At 39.3% G+C, this 18,841-nt stretch overlaps 1 protein-coding gene across 1 annotated transcript; it reads right to left on the minus strand.

The window, feature by feature from the left end:
* Positions 1–10,983: 10,983 nt before the first annotated feature.
* On the minus strand, positions 10,984–12,628 carry LOC122802033 (5-beta-cholestane-3-alpha,7-alpha-diol 12-alpha-hydroxylase-like). Its single transcript, XM_044071766.1, has one exon. The coding sequence runs from the start codon at positions 12,619–12,621 to the stop codon at positions 11,095–11,097; it is 1,527 nt and encodes a 508-aa protein (XP_043927701.1). The 5' UTR covers positions 12,622–12,628; the 3' UTR covers positions 10,984–11,094.
* Between the last annotated feature and the right edge of the window lie 6,213 nt (positions 12,629–18,841).

Raw genomic sequence — 18,841 nt, forward strand, 5'->3', positions numbered from 1 at the left:
TACATATGCCAACTTCTTAATTGTAGAATACCAGCAGCTAGAATTTAGAAAACATTTAATTATATGTTCTGCAAAAAAAAAAAAAAAAAAAAAAAATGGAGGCATAGTGTTAGGAGTAATTTGATCTACTATTTTAGCAATATTTTCTTTTGCATGACAACAGCATCCCCTTGTGTCTCAGGCTATCACAACTAAAGCATACAGACAGTATTGCATCAGAACATTAAGGGTATAGGGATATCCTCAGGCCTTGTTTACTGCTGTTTCAGTTTACTTCTAGCGGTTTTGTATTCCTATGCCTCTACTAAGTTGTATATCCCTAAATACACAATTTTATGCTCCTGGTGTGCACTATTCACCCTGCTTTAGTTAGCAACCATCAATATTTGCATTCAGTTATTGTTTTTTGCATCACTTCTAGCATTTTTGTATTTCTTCCTTGTATTACTTCACCAAATAGCCAAACAAATGCTTTTATAGCATCTTTGCTCTGACTAACCAATTACAACCACTGATTTAAAAACTGACTTTCTCAGATTTTTGTCCAAAATGCACCTGAATGTAATAATCTAATTTATTTGTAACGTTTTTGACTGTTTCATCTTGAAGCTAACTACTATACAATAACTTGGTCCATTATTTCTAACTGTTATTTGCTGACTAAACCTGTTGGGTTTGGCTTTGTTTAAATGAAATGTATTTATACACGCTTTGATTAGTGCACTGTTATTCTATCAGGCGAATGTTGATTTTCAATGCACACAATTTATTTTTATCTCCTGTTTTTTTCAGCTATTTAAGCTTTACTAACTGCCTTACTGTACTGCATAAGTTCATAGGTTCATAGGTAGGTACTAGGCTATCAGCCCTAGGGTCTATACAAGCCTAGCCATAATAATTCCCTGGCTATTGCTTCCCACAAATATTTACTTTCCTGGACCCCTGTCTAGCAGGGTTACTGATGTGATCCCCAGGGTGAATTTCCTATCTCCCATCCAATCGTCAAGGTTCCTCTGGAAGAGGAACATTGAGGTGCTCTGCCTGACATGTATGGGCAGCCTATTCCAGAGTATAGGGAGTGTCTGGGTCAGGAAGCTATCCTACAGCATGTTCTATTCATTGTGATGACAAGGTTAAGATCCCTGCAGCATGTGGCTCAGAGGGATTGGGATTTCTTTAAGTGTAGCATGTACAACAACTCTGGGTTTGACATGACCTTGTATGTTAGGCAGAGATCGCCTCTGAGTAGGCGATATGTGACAGAGTATAGCTGGAGTTTCTTTAAATGGTCAGCAGAAGGTATCTGCTTTAGGCCTGTGATTTTTTTTGTGAGGTATTTCTGCGGCCTTTCCAGTTGTTGCAGATGTCTTGTGAGGTACATACCAAATGGGTTATTGTATTCTATAATGGGTCTAATAATGGATGAGTACAGAGGGACAATGACCTCCTTTTTTCTGGATGAAAAGCCCTTAGTGAAGAGGTGTGCCATGTAGAAGGATTTTCTAACTGTTGTAGCTATGTGGTTATCAAAGGTGAGACCACTGTCCACCTGTGTCCCTAGGTCTCTTATCACACTTTCAGTGTTTAGTGTACTGCCACCAATGTGGTAGTTCACAAGTATGTGTTTTTTCCCAAAGGGAGCAACTATACATTTTTGGGCATTTAGCTTGAGCCCATGGCTCTGGCACCAGGCATCTGTTTTGGTAAGGCCCTTTTGTAGTATATCCACATAATTTGGGGATTCAATAATGGCGCCCAGCTTGCAGTCATCTGTGAACTTTGTAAGCCAGAGTCCCTTAGTGTTGGCCTGTACTTCAGAGATGTAGATGCAAAACAAGAGTGGTCCCAGGACAGAATCCTGCGGTACACCACTTGTCACTTGTCTGGAGCTGGATTTGGAGTCGGAATAATCAGCCCTGCCAAGTCTTGAACGCAGGATACTGTGCACTACAATCATAGCAATGTACCACTACACCATCTGAGCTTTTGTTTTATCTGCACTGTTTCTAGTTACCACTCCCATATTCTCTGTAATTCCTATACCCCCCACTCATATCAACACTCACCATATCCAACCCCTAAATCAAACCTGTACTCTCTCCCCTCACTCAAACCACTCAGAGGTCTCCTCTTACATTTTTGGTCCTCTAACTCTCACACAACCACATCTCCCATACCCTATATTCACTATACAGACTATAACCCTCCCTTCTCTCCCTATTACCTACCTAAATATACCTCCTATATAAAGATTCTTCTCCCTCCCGTACCCTTTCAACTTACTTTTTTTCTTCTTTTTTTAGGTTAATCAAGCTACCTCTGCATCTTCAATTTCCACTGGCCCACTCTGGCTGGAAGTACTTGCAATCAAGCCCATCCAAGGGTGCATCCCTTTCTAGTGTGAAACTATTTAAGTATGTCTACTTTATCTGTATAGGATAGCTGCTACCAATATTCTTTGGTTATTCCTGTGGCGCCTACTCTCTAGCTCACCTGCAGACCCCTCCATGTTGTTTTCTGTTTTCTAGATTTGTCCTGCTCTCCCTCTCTTCCTACCTCCCTCTAACTATTCTACTCCTGTCTGAATTGTACCTTCTGTCTGTTAAACCCCCCCCCCTTTTTATTGTTTGCCTCCCCTACCCGCTGTATACTTTACCACTCCTCCATACCCTTCCTGGCTATTTCTCCAGCTGCTATATTACTGTGCCTTAACTTCAAATCCTACTGACCTCATTTCAGCCCAGCTACCTCAGATTTTTAGCTGAAATCCCCTGCCTCTCTTGCTCACATATCTGTCCTACTTACCTGTTTCTCTGATTGTTTGTTTTCTGAGCCTTTTATTCATAGGTGTAGCCCCGCTCCATTCACTTCACACCCCTACCCTACCCCCATGCCCACCCACTACATTACAGTTTCCTTTATACCAACCTCTTCCTCTCCTTCCTGTCTCACTATCCTCTCACACACAACTTCCTGACGATAGCCACTCTCACCTTAATACTCTGTCAATCTTTTCTACATCACTTCCTACTCTTCACTGTTCTACCTACTTGTCTACCCCTCTAAAAACACTCTTAACATGCTATACCTTCTTATTCCTACTACACTCCTCCTGATTCTCTCTACCATCACCTCTTATCACTTCCAACCCTCTCTTTTAGTCTCCTACCTCTTACACATCTTTCCAACTACTTCCTCATTTACTATCTCCCCAACTCTATTCAACTTCACCACCACATGTCTACATAGACTCTCCATACTCTAAGTCCTTAAACCTACCTACAAACATAAGCCAAAGCTATACAAACTCCATCTACCTTTTGCTACACTCTCTTTTCTTAGAAATTTTTTACTCTGCTCTGGTGACATCCATCATCCATCCCAACCCAGGCCCCTCTTCCTCTTCCCTCTCCCTCAGACCCCTCAAAACAACCCCTCCCTGCCATCCTCACACACCTCTCACCATTTCCAACCTCAGACACAAAACTCATCCCCATCTAAATACTTGACTATATACTCACTAAATATTCAGAGCCTAACAAACAAAAATCACTGAGCTACACATGGATAGCTCATACTCCCCCTCACGTTCTTTCCTTATCAGAAACCTGGCTTAAGTCACAAATCTCTAACAGTGAAATACTCTCACCTGGTTATAACATCTGTCGCTCTGACAGAGTTGCTAAAAAAACAGGGTGCCATAGCCATCCTCTACTCCAATATCCTTAACATCTCACTTCACCCCTCCCCTATTCCTGACTTCTACCCAGCTGAAATTATCATCCTCTGCCGTTTGATTCCTCATAAAAATAATTTGCTGTTGCTTCCCTCTATTTCCCTGCTGGTAACAATCTGCCCATCCTATAAAACATTCTATCCTGGTTCACTCTCACCATACCATATAAAACCATTATCCTAGGTGATGTCAACATAGACTGGTCCAAACATTCTACTGACTCTCCTCAACTCAGTATCCACCTACATGGCTTCCACCAACTGATCTCATCCCCCACCCGCTTTCACAAAAATTCATCTTCCAGCTCTACAATTGAATGGATTCTCACCAACACCCCTCACCACTACCACAGTCCCACCACACTACCTGATTCCCTTAGTGACCATCTCCCTACCTCTGTCTTATGATATTACTCCCCAACTCCCAAACCCCACCTTATTAGAGATTGTCAGAAACTATCTACTTTTGATATCTCCCAATTTAACTCTATTCTCTCCAGTATAGACTGGTTCATCCTTAGACAAATCCCCCTCAATGACACTATAAGTATGTTCAGTAACATCTTCCTGAATACTTTGGACTCCCTAACTCCCTCTAGGAAGATCAGAATAAAATCAAATCATGCTCCATGGCTTTCCAAGGAAACCGCTACCCTCCTAAATAAATACTTTATTGATACCATCCAGACTCTCATACCCTCTAACCCAAACTCTACTTTGACACCCACCCCTCCCAACCCTCCAAACACAACTCTGTTGTCCTTTCAGCCAGTTCCTATTACTTACATCAAATCTCTAATTCTTAAGCTCAACCCCTGCTCTCCCACTGACAATCTACCTCCTACCTTCCTCAAACTAGCTGCTGATTCTATTGCCTATCCTATATCTATTCTAATAAATATATCAATTCTTGAATCAACCATTCCCACCCTGTGGAAAGCTTTCTTCACTATCCCTATACATAAAGGTGGAAACTCCACTAACCCTGTCAACTACTGACCCATTGCCATTCTGTCCCCCTCTCTAAGATACTAGAAAAATGTATTCACACACAGCTTCTTAACCACCTCCTCCAGCACAACCTACTTACCCTCACCCAACACGAATTTCGTCCCAACCATAGCACTACCACTGCCCTCCTCTCCTTCATTCACACCATCGCTGAGGCCCTAGACAACAATAAACTTGTTTCTTGTCTCTTCCTTGACTTGCCCAAAGCTTTTGATACTGTCTCTCATCCTCTACTACTATCCAAACTTGACAATCTCCACTTATCTTCCTCTGCCCTTGCTTGGTTCACTAGTTACCCATCTAGTAGGAAACAATCTGTCAAATGGCTCTCATCCTCCTCACCTTTCCTTCCCATCCCAACAGGTGTTCCTCAAGGCTCCATCTTAGGTCCCCTTCTGTTTAATGTCTTTACCAGTGATCTTTTTACTTCCTGCAAAGAATCTTCCCTCATTCAATATGCTGAAAATTCTACACTTATCCCTATCTTAAACAACATCTCCGAGCTCCATACACTAACCCAGCATGCATTTCTATCCACTGAACAATGGCTATCAGACAACCTACTGATCCTAAACCCCAAAAAGACTAAACTCCTACTCTTCCTTCCCCAGTCTCTTACTCACCATAAAACCACAATAAAATCTTCTAACAACACAAATATCCAACCTGATACCCACACAAAACTCCCAGGGGTCATAGCTGATCTGATGAAGGACTAAAATTCAACCTGCACATACTCCAGTGTATAAAAAAAAATACCAGAAACTAGGCCTACTGTATCAGAACAAAAAATGTCTAACCCCTGATGCTAGACTCACCCTAGGACAGGTACTCTTCCTACCCTCCCTCCTTTATGCCACTCCAGTTCTCACCAACATTCAGGCCACTACTCTGACTAAACTCCAACAAACTTACCACAAAATAGCTAGATTCATTACTAACTCCCCATATAATTCACACCACTGTATTGCATTAAACTCTCTCCATTGTCTTGAACTCCCCCAACAACAGCTGTTATCTCAATTTTATATGCTACACTCTGTTCTTTACAAACCCTCATTCTGTCCATCTCTTTCTTCCTTAATCTCTACCTATACTCCATCTCTGACCCTCCGTACTTCAAACCAGCAGCTACTGGACATCTACCATCCAAAAAAAATCTGTAGGCAGAATACTATATAAATACTCTGTTGCCCATGCCAGGAACAAACTTACCATTGACATAAGTTCCATTAGCCATTCCTCTCACTTTAAAAATTAACTAAAAACTCATCTACTCAACTCCAAGACTTGCCCCTGACAAGACCCTACTTAGCCTCTTTACACTCCTTTCACATGAATTTTACTCCACCACTGTGAGCAACTCCATGTAAATTGCCATATACTGATTTCAGTAAATTAAAGACTATGAAAGAAACATTTTTACTTTGTACTTAAATATACTCTCCAAATAAAATATTATGTGTGATTTCACTTTATGTATGCTTTCTACTTTGTATGTAGACCTTTCCTGTATAACAACTTATGTAAATCTTTTCTATCTCTCATATCTGTATTAACTCAAAATAGCATTGTAATGTACTATTAAAGTCTATTAATGGAGCTTTTCACCTTGGGTCTCCAGTGAAAATGGGCCACAAGCCCAGTTGGACCAACCCGGTTAACAAATATCAGTCAATCAATCAATCAATCAATAAATAAATAAGTCCATGTTTGTTGTCTGTGTAGCTGAGGTGAAACATTGCCTTTATTATGCATTTATTTATTTATTTTATTTGTTTGTTTACGGGGGGTAGTGCACTGAACAATACTGACCAATTTTAGGCTCAGCCTGGGAAACTAAAACATTTCACAAAAAAAAAAAAAAAAAAGACAGAAATGTAAGTAATAAAAGAATAGTTTAGATTAAGTACATAGAATAAATGTGTATATACTTTCTAGTGAATAAGCACTGTCTAATGTATAATCAAGCAGGGTATAATGTACAATATATACATTACATATACATTATTTTCTTAAGTGGGTCAATCTTCAGTGAATCTTGAGAGAAGAGAAGAGAAGAGAGATAAGTTAGGTTATATGTCCTGTGATGAAGCAGGAGCATTTGGCTTGAATGAAGAAGTGTATTTTGAGTTGCATTCTAAATGTGGAATAAGTGTTGATTTCCTTAACATCAGTGGGGACACCTTCCCAAATACTAGGTGCCTGAGAGGAGAAAGAATATGCAGTGCTGTTCATAGGTTCATAGGTAGGTACTAAGCTATCTGCCTGAAGGCATTTATAAGCCTAGCCAGAATGTGTTGGCTTTCGCCACCCCCCTTAGATTAGTTCCCTGTGCCTCTGTCCAGCAGAGCCACTGAAGTGATCCCCGGGGTAAACTTTCTGTTTCCCATCCACTCATCAAGGTTTCTCTTGAAGAGTGTTAGCGAGGAGCTCTGCCTAATGTAGATTGGAATCTTGTTACAAAGCATGGGAAGTCTCTGGGACAGGAATCTATCCCTCCAGCACATCCTATTTATTGTTGTGGTGAGGTTTAGATCCCTAGAGCGTGTGGCTTGAGGGGATAAGGTTTTCTTTAGGTGGAGCATGTCCATCTATTCTGGTTTGGACATGACCTTGTATGCCAGGCAGAGATCACCTCTGAGTAGACAGCATGCAACTGAGTACAGCTGGAGTTTCTTCAGTCGAGCTGCATAGGGCATCTGTTTGAGGCCAGTGATCCTATTGGTGAGGTACTTATGTGGTCTTTCCAGCTGTTGAGTTGTTGACCTGTTGAGTTTGATTCTAGGGGTAATGAGGGATGGTGTGACAGAGCATGTGCAGTGCTGTGGAGTTTGGTTCTAAGGGTAATGAGAGATGGTGTGACAGAGCATGTGCAGTGCTCTGGAGTTTGGTTCTAAGGATAATGAGAGATGGTGTGACAGAGCATGTGCAGTGCTATGAAGTTTGGTTCTTAGGGTAATGAGAGATGGTGTGACAGAGCATTTGCAGTGCTGTGGAGTTTGGTTCTAGGGGCAATAAGAGATGGTGTGACACAGCATGTGCAGTGCTGTGGAATTTGGTTCTAAGGGTAATGAGAGATGGTGTGACAGAGCATGTGCAGTGCTGTGGAGTTTGGTTCTAAGGGTAATGAGAGAGGGTGTGACAGAGCATGTGTAGTGCTCTGGAGTTTGGTTCTAAGGATAATGAGAGATGGTGTGACAGAGCATGTGCAGTGCTATGAAGTTTGGTTCTTAGGGTAATGAGAGATGGTGTGACAGAGCATTTGCAGTGCTGTGGAGTTTGGTTCTAGGGGCAATAAGAGATGGTGTGACACAGCATGTGCAGTGCTGTGGAATTTGGTTCTAAGGGTAATGAGAGTTGGTGTAGCGTATGAGCATTATATTGTCTAGTACTTGTAGAGACAGGTGGGTGTTGTGCTAGATGAACTGTGTGCTGAGGAGGTGATGCCCTTATCACATTCTCTGTTTACTAGGTTTTAATGTTCTTGGTTAATTATTTGCTTAGCATCTTATTTTCTCTGGGCTGTAGCTTTGGACATTTTGAGACTGAGAATGTTACAAAAGCAGATTAAATGAGTGAAATCTTATTTATCCAAAATATTTTTGTATAGTTACTGGAAATATATACACTTTATTTTCAAGTTAAGCATACTAAATACAATAATATAGAATGCAAGAAAAAGCAACCCTACTTCATAAATTCTTTTGAAAAGTGAATCATTTTTCCAAGTATAGCTATCTTTTTTTGATTTACTAAATGGTAGTTTGAGCAGAGGAAGACAGGATAGTTCTTTTACTCAGCTCCACTTTTACGTTTATATTCCAAGACAAAGTAAGTCAAATACTGGTGTTCATCATTTGCACTTTACACATACAATCACAAAAAAAAGAAAAACAAATATGATTTCAGTTTAAATTGTCTTTACAGCAGCTTTTAATGTATTATACCTGTTCTGAAATCCCCATATTTTAGATCTTTCTTGTCCAAAGGTCACAAAACAAACTTCTAGTATACTGTCCTTTACTTGTGAACAAATATCTTAAGTACAACTTCCGCAAACTGATCACTGGGTTAGAGGAAACTATGCCTACAATGCAGCATTACCGTATTCCTTCCTGAGATCTTGCTTCTTTCTGATATTAAACTTATGATTGGATCCAATCACAAAGGGTAAAAGGATTTCACAGCAAAGCTATAGTCCTAAAGGGGTCATTTGCATATATCCATAGGCTGCCCCAACAGGAGGTTTAAGGTATTACACTGTGAAGACTCTAGCTTGGTTGGGTCTTTTTAGTAGTCTTGACTAAAAGCTTATGTTTAGAAAGATAAATAGCACTGATTAGGGTAATTCTTGGATTCATCACATGGTCCTGTCATCATGTCTTCTGTAATGTTACTGCAATAATACTTTTTCCTTTTTTTTCCAGCATGAATACGTATATAGTGACCTTTATATATCTAGAACTGAACTTCTGAGTTATCTGTTCTTGAGCTTTCATTGCTCTGTTTTGGGCTATAATTCTCAGGACAGTAAATGTCTGTTTAGCTCTCCATTTTTGTCTTTCTGTTCTTTTTTTTACATCCTTGTTCCATTATTTATACATTTGTGCCCCATTATTTAACAGCTTTAGATAGTAACAGAGATAAAACAACTGGAATTGCAATCTTTAGAAAAGGGTAGGAGCAAAGTACATACAAAAAATGGAACTGTTGGAACAATATACAGGGGAGCAATAAGGTTTAAAAGAAGGCAGGATTTAAATGAGCTATGTAATGTTTGACTGACAATGATTGGGTAGATTATAAGTGATGTATATAATGTTTGCAACACAAATTATATCAATGTGGTTTATGATGTATAATGCTTGCAACTCAGATTATGTCAATATGGTTTGTTTTCATTTATATGAATGTATGATTGCCTATGTCATAAGTGGTAACTTAATAAAGATGTTTCTTGTTTAAAATAAACAAACAAATAAATACATACATATATACATAAATAAATAAAAGGCAACATTAATGACTTATTGTACCCTCTGTTATTGTGGGTGCAACTCATCCAAATGATGTTTTTCTGGAAGTTACTTTCCCTTAGGTTGTATGACTTGGAGTTTGTGTATGTAAATTGCACCTATGTTAGAATCTGTCTTATAATGAGAACAGCTTTTAAAACTGATTGTTTTGATGAGTTCAGAATAATTTCTTAAGAGGCTAAAAGAAATGCTCCACTTTGCCATTAATTCATAGATCAATACTAGGCTAACTGCCCTTGTGGGCCATTTTAAGCCTAGCCAATTACCCCATGTACGTGTCAAATGCTGCTCCTTGTGTCTATAAAGTGAAAACCTTAATCATTATGCCAATGATTTAGAAGTCCACTCCTTCTCATTCACATTTGCCTTCCATTGTCTTCCTTAGAACTTTATATAGAAGAATATCCCTTTGCAGTACATAAACAAAAAAGATTTAAGCTGATAAAGATTTCACAAGCTATAAAATGCTGAGAAAAGAATATGAAAAAAAAGTTGGTTGTACCTCTGCAAACCACTTGCTGCATGATTGAAAGTGAAACAATATAAAAGACTTACCTCAAAACAGAGGTGACAGTGAGCAGGAACACACAGGAAGAGTGTGTACATCTCGGTAAAGTTTGGAACCAAATTTGTAAATCAGACATTTACTAACCCTTTCTGAAGATGTAGCTTTAATTTAGATGCTTTCACTGTAACATTGATCTTGGATCTTTGCTATTTCCCTTTTAAACATTTTCAAATATATAAGCTATAGATGTTTGCTTTAGTAATTCTTTTTGTGTGATATATTTTAGGTATTTTTCATATTTTGCCCAAGGCTTTGTTTCTGTATTTTTTGCCCACTATTTGAAAAATTTCCTCACAGCAAAAAGAAAAGTTGTCAGTTTTCTCATTTGTTCACATTCATTCATGAGTGAGTATCGACAGCATTTAATTAAAGTACAAAGTGAAATATAAAAACTGCTGTTTTTTTTACTTATTGTGACATTTATTATAAACCCAAACTCGAACTTTATTGTTTTTTGGAAATTATACACATAATGTACAGACTTTCAAACTTAGAAAATAAAGTCTGAATATACTATATAGAATAACTTGTGCAAATAAGCTATTTATTTTACATTAACATTATAAAGTAAAAATGCCAACTGGTTATCATAGAAATAAAGAAAAAAATTGCTCTGTATCATATTAGCAATGCATCAACTTTTTAAAGTGTGTTATTGTATACTATGCCTATCTCTTAAGATAGCCTTTTTCTTAAATGTTCCAGATGTGCAGTTTTCAGGACAGTTTGGCATACTTTCATTTAACATCTTAGTCTGTACTTAAATTGTACATCATTAATTGGTTGTGTGGAGCCTAATCCCCATCGAGTGGAACTGATTGGCGGAATTTCCTGTTCTGGGTTCACTAGTTCACATTCAAAGTAAGCCAACATCAAAAATGCAAACTGTTTTAATTCATTAATGGCAAAAAATCTTCCAGGACATATTGAGACTCCTGCACCCCAGGGCATATTGAAATACTTTAACCTTTTGTTGTTCTTGTAAAATTCAGTCTTTTTTGTTCCATCAGCATTCAAGAATCGGTGAAATTTAAAAATGTAAGGATCAGGGTATACATCTGAGTCCATCTGTACAGCAAGGTATGGAAAAAGGGCTAACCGGTCCCCTTTGTGAATAAAGTATTCCCGCCCATCAGACATTTTTAGAGTCATATTCTCCATCACAGCTCTTGTCAGGATAGGTGCTGCTGTCATACGAAGGGTTTCATTTACTGCGCTGTCAAGGACTGGGGTATTGGACAGCATTTCCTTTGTCAGGTTCACCAGTGGTCCACCTGGTTTCACCTCTTGGCCAGTTTCTTTCAAAATTTTAAACACTTCCTCCCTCACTGCTTTCATGGCATCAGGATATTTCATGAGGAACAAGAGTAACCAAAAGGCAGTAGGTCCTGTGTTACCTTGAGAAACCCACAGAAGCATTAGAAGGTTTTTGTCCAGCATGCATTCTGGTATTCCAAGACTTGCTTTCTCGATCATTTGTTCTGTTATCCAGAAACTGGCATTCTCATGTTTTGATATTTCTGAAAAAGAAACCGACTTGCACAATAAATTCTTAAGCCTGTCAGCTTCTTTTTTACGTGCTGGAGACAAGACACCATAGACAAGCTCTGGAAACATTTTATCAAACTTCCTAAAAATGCAATAAATATTTTCTGAGTAGGCATGATCAAACTCTTTCTTTTTTTCCATTTTAGTCATTGTTTTCTGAAACTGGCTGCCAAATAATGCCAGATACCCAGCTCTAAGGGTAATGTTAAAGCTATAGTTAAAAAGACCATCATGTTTCCATCCATTATCCCAGTTTCCATCACTAGGAAGCATCAGATACTGGAGGTTTTCCATTGTTGCTTGGGTAGTCACTTCCAATCCTTTCCCCATTAGATGTTTGTTGCTTGCAGCCATTAAAAGTTTGTGCTCATTTTCTATGGATTGATAGCCAAATACCTTCAGTATTAGGTCTTTGGCAAATGTCTCAAAGTCCAGTTTTGTCTTGCTTTCCTTCACTACTCCTCCAAATGAAAAAGGGTCCATTAAGTAGGTAAAATAGTACCCCCCTAACTGCACAGTAAAAATGTCTCCATGTTTCCTTTGCATGCGCAGGAGGAACTTTGGAATGTCTTTTTTAAACTCCAGAGCATGGCCAAGCCAAGGCAGTGGTCCTTTGTCCAGAGGGGGTTCATTGGGACCTTGTTGCCGGAATATTCCAAACAAAAAATGTCTGCTAAAGATGAGAAGTAGAACAGCCAGGAAAATAATGAAGAAAATCATTCTGTTGCGCTGCCACTTCTGTGACTAAGTTGTTTTGCTGTTTTCATTCAGGCATTTATAGATAAATTGTTAGGCAATGACCCGTTACAGGGCTATTGCATTGCTAAGGCAAATTTCAATCAGATCCTGTAAGACAAGTTTGAATTTCATGCCACACCTGTGCTGAAGGGTAAATTCAGTACGTTCATTTCCTTCCCCTTCATGAGGTTTTAGTATATATTTCTTCTTTTGTACTAGAACAATTGCATACAAAATCTGTTATATCACATTCTTAGAAGCAGTTTATTATTTTTTAACCAAAATAAAATGGAGTCATGTTAGCATATGAAATGGAAGCATGCCTGTACTCCTAGTCATTTTAATCTGTGAAATGTTTGGACAAATGATTAATAAGCTTCTCAGACAAACGCGCATCTCTGTAAAATTATTCAATGTGCAAGAAGGGAACCTTCATTGTGTCACTACTAGACAGAGGCACAGTATTCTAAATTTATTCTGTACATTTTTTGTACCATTTCATGGGGTGGCAAAAGCCACATCACTATGGCTAGGTTTACAAATGCCCCAGGGCAGATAGCCTAGTACTATACTATGAAACTATGAAGATAACAATAAATATTTAGTGATTTACATTTAATCAAATACATTAAAAAAATATTAAGTATTCAATACATACTCCTGTGGCATGTGTTTGTTTCCATTCTGCACATTTTATATGCTATCCTTGCTATGCTCAGTGCCCATAACATGCAAATGCAGATTCTATTGTGCTTATTCAGAAAAATAAATGCATTTAACTCAAATTTGTTTTTCATTAAATTTATTTTATAGTATGGTCTGACATTGAAATGTTAACCTACAAACACCACACTCCTTTTTTGAAAACTATTATCTTCATAAATGTGAAATCATATATAATGAAATTAAGAAATCCATTGAGGATATCAGGGGAATTTTTTTGGTCCCCTCAGGCCTCATCCTTCCAGCTTAGTTCCCAGTGACCACATCCACACCAGGCTTACCAGCCAATCACCCTATACCCCAGACGTACTCCAGTTTTGCTGGAGACTGGTTGTATATCCTAAGCGCATCCTGAGGGCTCAGCTGTCTGTGCTTTTTTATTAATATACCCTATCCACTCCCATGCTGGTCAGCTCTGTCCGAGAGAACTCTTTTCTTTGGCTCAAAGAGATATTTATAATGAAATTAAGAAATCCATTGAGGATATCAGGGGAATTATTCTACTATGTCATTTAGGCTTCTGTAGCCCTTTCCCTTAGCTACTATTTTTTCCTTTTAACCGAAGTAGTAGTTAGGCAGCAGTAGCCTTTTTTTTTCCTTATGCAACTTACAGTCTAAGCGACAGATAGGCTACATTGTTTTCCCTTTTCTTCTTTCTATCCTTTCACCCCAAGTGACAGGCTGCTCCTTCATAGTTTATAGTTTCATAGTATAGTACTAGGCTATCTGCTGTAGGGCATTTATAAGCCTAGCCAAATTGTATGTGGCTTTTGCCACCCCATGTAATGATATAAAAGTGTACAATTTAAATTAAATTTAGTTTACTGTGCCTCTATCTAGCAATGACACAGAGATGACCCCCGGGGTAAATCTACGATCACCCATCCATTCGTCCAGATTTCTCTTGAAGAGAGTCAGTGAGGGGCTCTGCCTAACATGGACAGGTAACCTGTTCCAGAGTGCGGGAAGCCTCTGGGTTATGAATCTGTCCCTCCAGCATGTCCTATTCATATTTGTGCTGAGGTTTAGATCTTTAGCTCTCGTGACGCTGATGGATTTGGATTTTTTGAGGTGGAGCATGTCCATTAATTCTGAATTGGACATGGCCTTGTACGTAAGGCACAGATCACCTCTGAGCAGGCGGTATGCTACTGAATAGAGCTGGAGCTTTTTCAGTCTGGCAGCATATGACATATGCTGGAGACCCTTGATCCTCTTGGTAAGGTACTTTTGGGGTCTATCCAGCTGCTGCAGGTGCTGGGAGAGGTACATACCAAATGGGGCATTGTACTCAATCATAGGCCTGATAAGGGAGGAATATAAGGGTACAATGACATCCTTTGATCTGGATGTGAATCCCTTCATGATAAGGTGGGAAAGGTAGAAGGTCTTTCTAACCACTTTGGCAACGTGGGTGTCAAAAGAGAGGTCACTGTCAACTTGGGTCCCCAGGTCTCTGATTACTTTTTCCGTACTTAATGGATTACCACCTATGTGGTAATTTGTGGGTACTTTGTTTTTTCCAAAGGGGATGACTATACATTTTTTGGCATTTAGTTTAAGGCCATGGCTCTGGCACAAGTCATCTGTTTCTGTGAGGCCATTCTGGAGGATGCATATGTCAGCTGGTGTGTCGACTATGGCGCCTAGTTTGCAGTTGTCTGCAAACTTTGTCAGCCACAACCCCCATATGTTTCCCTGCACATCTGAGAAATAAATGCCGAATAAGAGGGGTCCCAAGACAGAGCCCTGGGGGACTCCACTTGTGACTGGCTTAGAGTCTGACATAGCTCCAGCTATTCTGACTTTGTGGGTTCTGTCCTTTAGCCAGTTTGCAACCCATCTTGTGAAAAACGGGTTTACATTTAAGCTGTTGAGCTTGTCTATGATGCCTGAGTGGGGTATTGTGTCGAAGGCTTTTGCCAGATCCAGGTAGGCTGTATGAATTGCTTTGCCTTTATCGATGGCTCTAGTGACTGTTTCAAAAAAGTCCACCAGGTTTAAAAGACAGGATCTGCCTTTTACAAAGCCGAACTGGGTAGGGTCAATTGTCTGTAGGTCCCCGATGTCTTTGTTTATGAGTTCCATAATGATCCTTTCCATAGCTTTGCAGACCAGGCTGGTCAAACTTATGGGGTGGTAGTTTCCAGGGTCTGTAGAGGTGCCACCTTTGTGGAGTGGGACCACTGTAGCTGTACGCCAGTGTTCAGGGACGTATCCTGTAGCAAGGCTAAGATTAAACAGCGTTCTTATGTGCGGGTTTAGCTCCTCTAGGAGTTCACGTAGCACGCAACCCGGGACACCGTCCGGTCCCATGGATGCTGTATTTTTAGCTTTGCTGAGGGCAGCTCTCACCTGGACATCTGAGATTTCAGGGAGGTTGCATTCAGCTGAGATATTTATTTTGTCTTTTGGGGGAGAGGGAGGGGAGACATTTGCACTGAACCTGTCTGCCAGTATGTTGGCAATATCTGTGGGTTCAGTGTATTTTTTGCCGTTATGAACTAACTCTGCGCATATCTGAAGGTTTCCGCCCAGGTTTCTAACATAACTGAAGAAGGCCTTGTGATTGTCCTTAGTGATTTTTCTCTCGAAGTTGGCCTTTGATGATTTTATTAGCGAACGTAGTTTTTTGCTAGTGCTGATCAGGGATGCCTTCCCTTTATGGGATTTTGCTCTGTTTTGCAGTAGCTTCCTTCTCTTGTTATAAAGTTTGTTTATGGCTGGGGTCCACCAGAAAGGATGCCTGCCTTTGGTGGAAAGGGTCTTGGTTTTATTTGGGATTGCATGATCCATGCATTCTTGGAGATGCCCGTAGAAAGCATTTGTGAAGGATTCAGCAGTGTGGGATGTGGTTTCCACTGGCCCAGGGGGCTTGAAGGATACCATTTCAGTCCTAAGGAGTGTAAAGTCGGCTTTTGAGAAGTTTCTCACTGTGGTCTTTTGTGCTGGGGGTGGAGGTGGGGTATGAATATCTAGGGTTATTAGTTTATGTTCTGATCTCACTAGTGAGGGGTATACTTCTGGTGTTGAGCATTTTGTCCCCATGTTTGTGATGATCAGGTCAAGTATATTATTTCCCCTTGTGGGGGAGGTGACTAGTTGTTCCATCGCATTTGAGTTGATGAATTCCAGGAACCTATGGGCTAGGGTGTTGGGTCTTGAGTAATTCACCCAGTCTATGTTTGGGTAGTTGAAGTCTCCCAATATGATGGTATTTGGTGAGACATTCATATCCTCCAGTGTCTTCAGGAAGGCTGACTGGAGTTCCTGAGATTGCGAGGGTGGTCTGTAGCATGCTACTAGTTGTATAGCAGTTTTGCCTACGGTTAGTTGCACATGGATGGTCTCCGATGCTTCGTGCATTGCCACTAACCTGGAGGTGTGGGTGTCTTTAATGAATATGGACATTCCCCCTCCTTTTGTGGTTCGGCCCAGGTTTTGGGGCCGAAATGCATGATACGAGATATAACCTTGTAGGGCTAGGGTGCTCTCAGGAGCCTTGAACCAGGTTTCAGTTACTGCACATACATCGATGCTCTCCATACTGAGGAGTGCTTCGAGAGCCTGCATTTTGAGATTTAGACTTCTGGCATTGAGCAGCATTACCCTTAGTTTTTTTCCTTTATTGTTTTCTAAGGTGGTGGGTTTGTCTTTTGAGCCTTGCCTAAAAAAGACACTATGGGGGTGGCAAGAGCCTTAGCCAATATCTGGAAGCCCAGTGGTGACAGGTGCAAGCCGCCCCTTGCGAAGCAGCGTGGCTTGTCCAGCATGTCATCCCAAGCAGGCAGACATTGGATCCCCCTAGAATGACACCAATAATTGAGCCAATTATTAAAGCTGATCATCTTGTCTTTGTATTGTGGCATCATTCTTGGTGAGGGCAAGATGCTGCTCAGGGTCAGAGTCATACCGGCCTGGGATACATAATCAGAGAGCTCCTCTATATCTCTTTTCATGTAGTCCAAGGAGGTACGTCTCAGGTCATTTATTCCACAGGAAGAAAAAAGGCACAGCGTCACAGTACGAGTGGTTGAAGATGAAAAAGCCACAATAATACGATATCTTTAAGTAGGTCACAAATCCAAGGCCAATAAACGCTCCAAATATATTTTATTTGTGAATGAAGAACACACAACCTGCGTCGACCTAGGTTTCGTCAGTAACCACTGACTTCATCAGAACACAAGTTAAACCATACACAGAAGCCGCTTAAATACTACCCACAATTATTTAATTATCTAATACAACAATAATAATTAAAAATTAAAAACCTAAATTGCATAATTGATATAACAATAAGTTAACCTTTCCATCCTATTTGTGTAAATAATTTAAATAAATAAATTAGTAAATATATGTACACAATTAAACTGACCTACAAAAATATAAATGTATAAATGTGAAATATGCGTCAAACTGGCTACATCATTTACATATCAACCAATGTAATTTGATGTAATGTACGTATAAAAATAAGACAATATTAGTAACTAAATATTGTGTGTAAATGTAAATATAATTATAATAAAATAATACAATGTTAAAACTACCTTCTATTAAGCTACCTGCTGTTTAGTATATTGGGATTGTATATAAAGGTGTGTAAACCTTAATCATATATAATTGAAAAAGGAATAGCATAATCATAACAATCATAAACACATGGACACGTGTCTACTGCTAAAATTTAATACAATGTAGTACATATAATTAATAATGTAATTAATATTTACCAATTTTACTTGCCTTTTATGTTATGCATTCTTAAAACAGGCTTTATGCTTACAAATTCATTCAACCCAGGATGCTGATGTGCATTTAACAAAATTTGCATCCTGAGTTCCATTGTGTCCAAATTGTATTTAGTGATCCTTCCTTGTGGATCTTGCATTAAATGGGACACACCAAAAAACTTAAATTGATGATTTGGGTGTTTCACTATATGCCTGGTTAATGCATTAGTAAGCTTAAGATTCTTGATATCCCCCAAATGTTCCTGTATTCGTTTCCTCACTTGTCTACACGTTTTGCCGACATAAAAGGCCTCACATTGCTGACAGACCGCAATGTATATAACGTTAGCAGTATAACAGTTAATGTGTTCATGAATCCTAACAGTATGTCCATTAACCATCATGGTTGGACCCGTATTCAACATGTGTGTGCAAGTAGAGCACCTACTACATTTGAAATATGTAAATGATGTAGCCAGTTTGACGCATATTTCACATTTATACATTTATATTTTTGTAGGTCAGTTTAATTGTGTACATATATTTACTAATTTATTTATTTAAATTATTTACACAAATAGGATGGAAAGGTTAACTTATTGTTATATCAATTATGCAATTTAGGTTTTTAATTTTTAATTATTATTGTTGTATTAGACAATTAAATAATTGTGGGTAGTATTTAAGCGGCTTCTGTGTATGGTTTAACTTGTGTTCTGATGAAGTCAGTGGTTACTGACGAA

Source organism: Protopterus annectens, chromosome 5.part0, assembly GCF_019279795.1.
Source record: "Protopterus annectens isolate FY-2018-M chromosome 5.part0, PAN1.0, whole genome shotgun sequence".
NCBI lineage: Eukaryota > Metazoa > Chordata > Ceratodontiformes > Protopteridae > Protopterus > Protopterus annectens.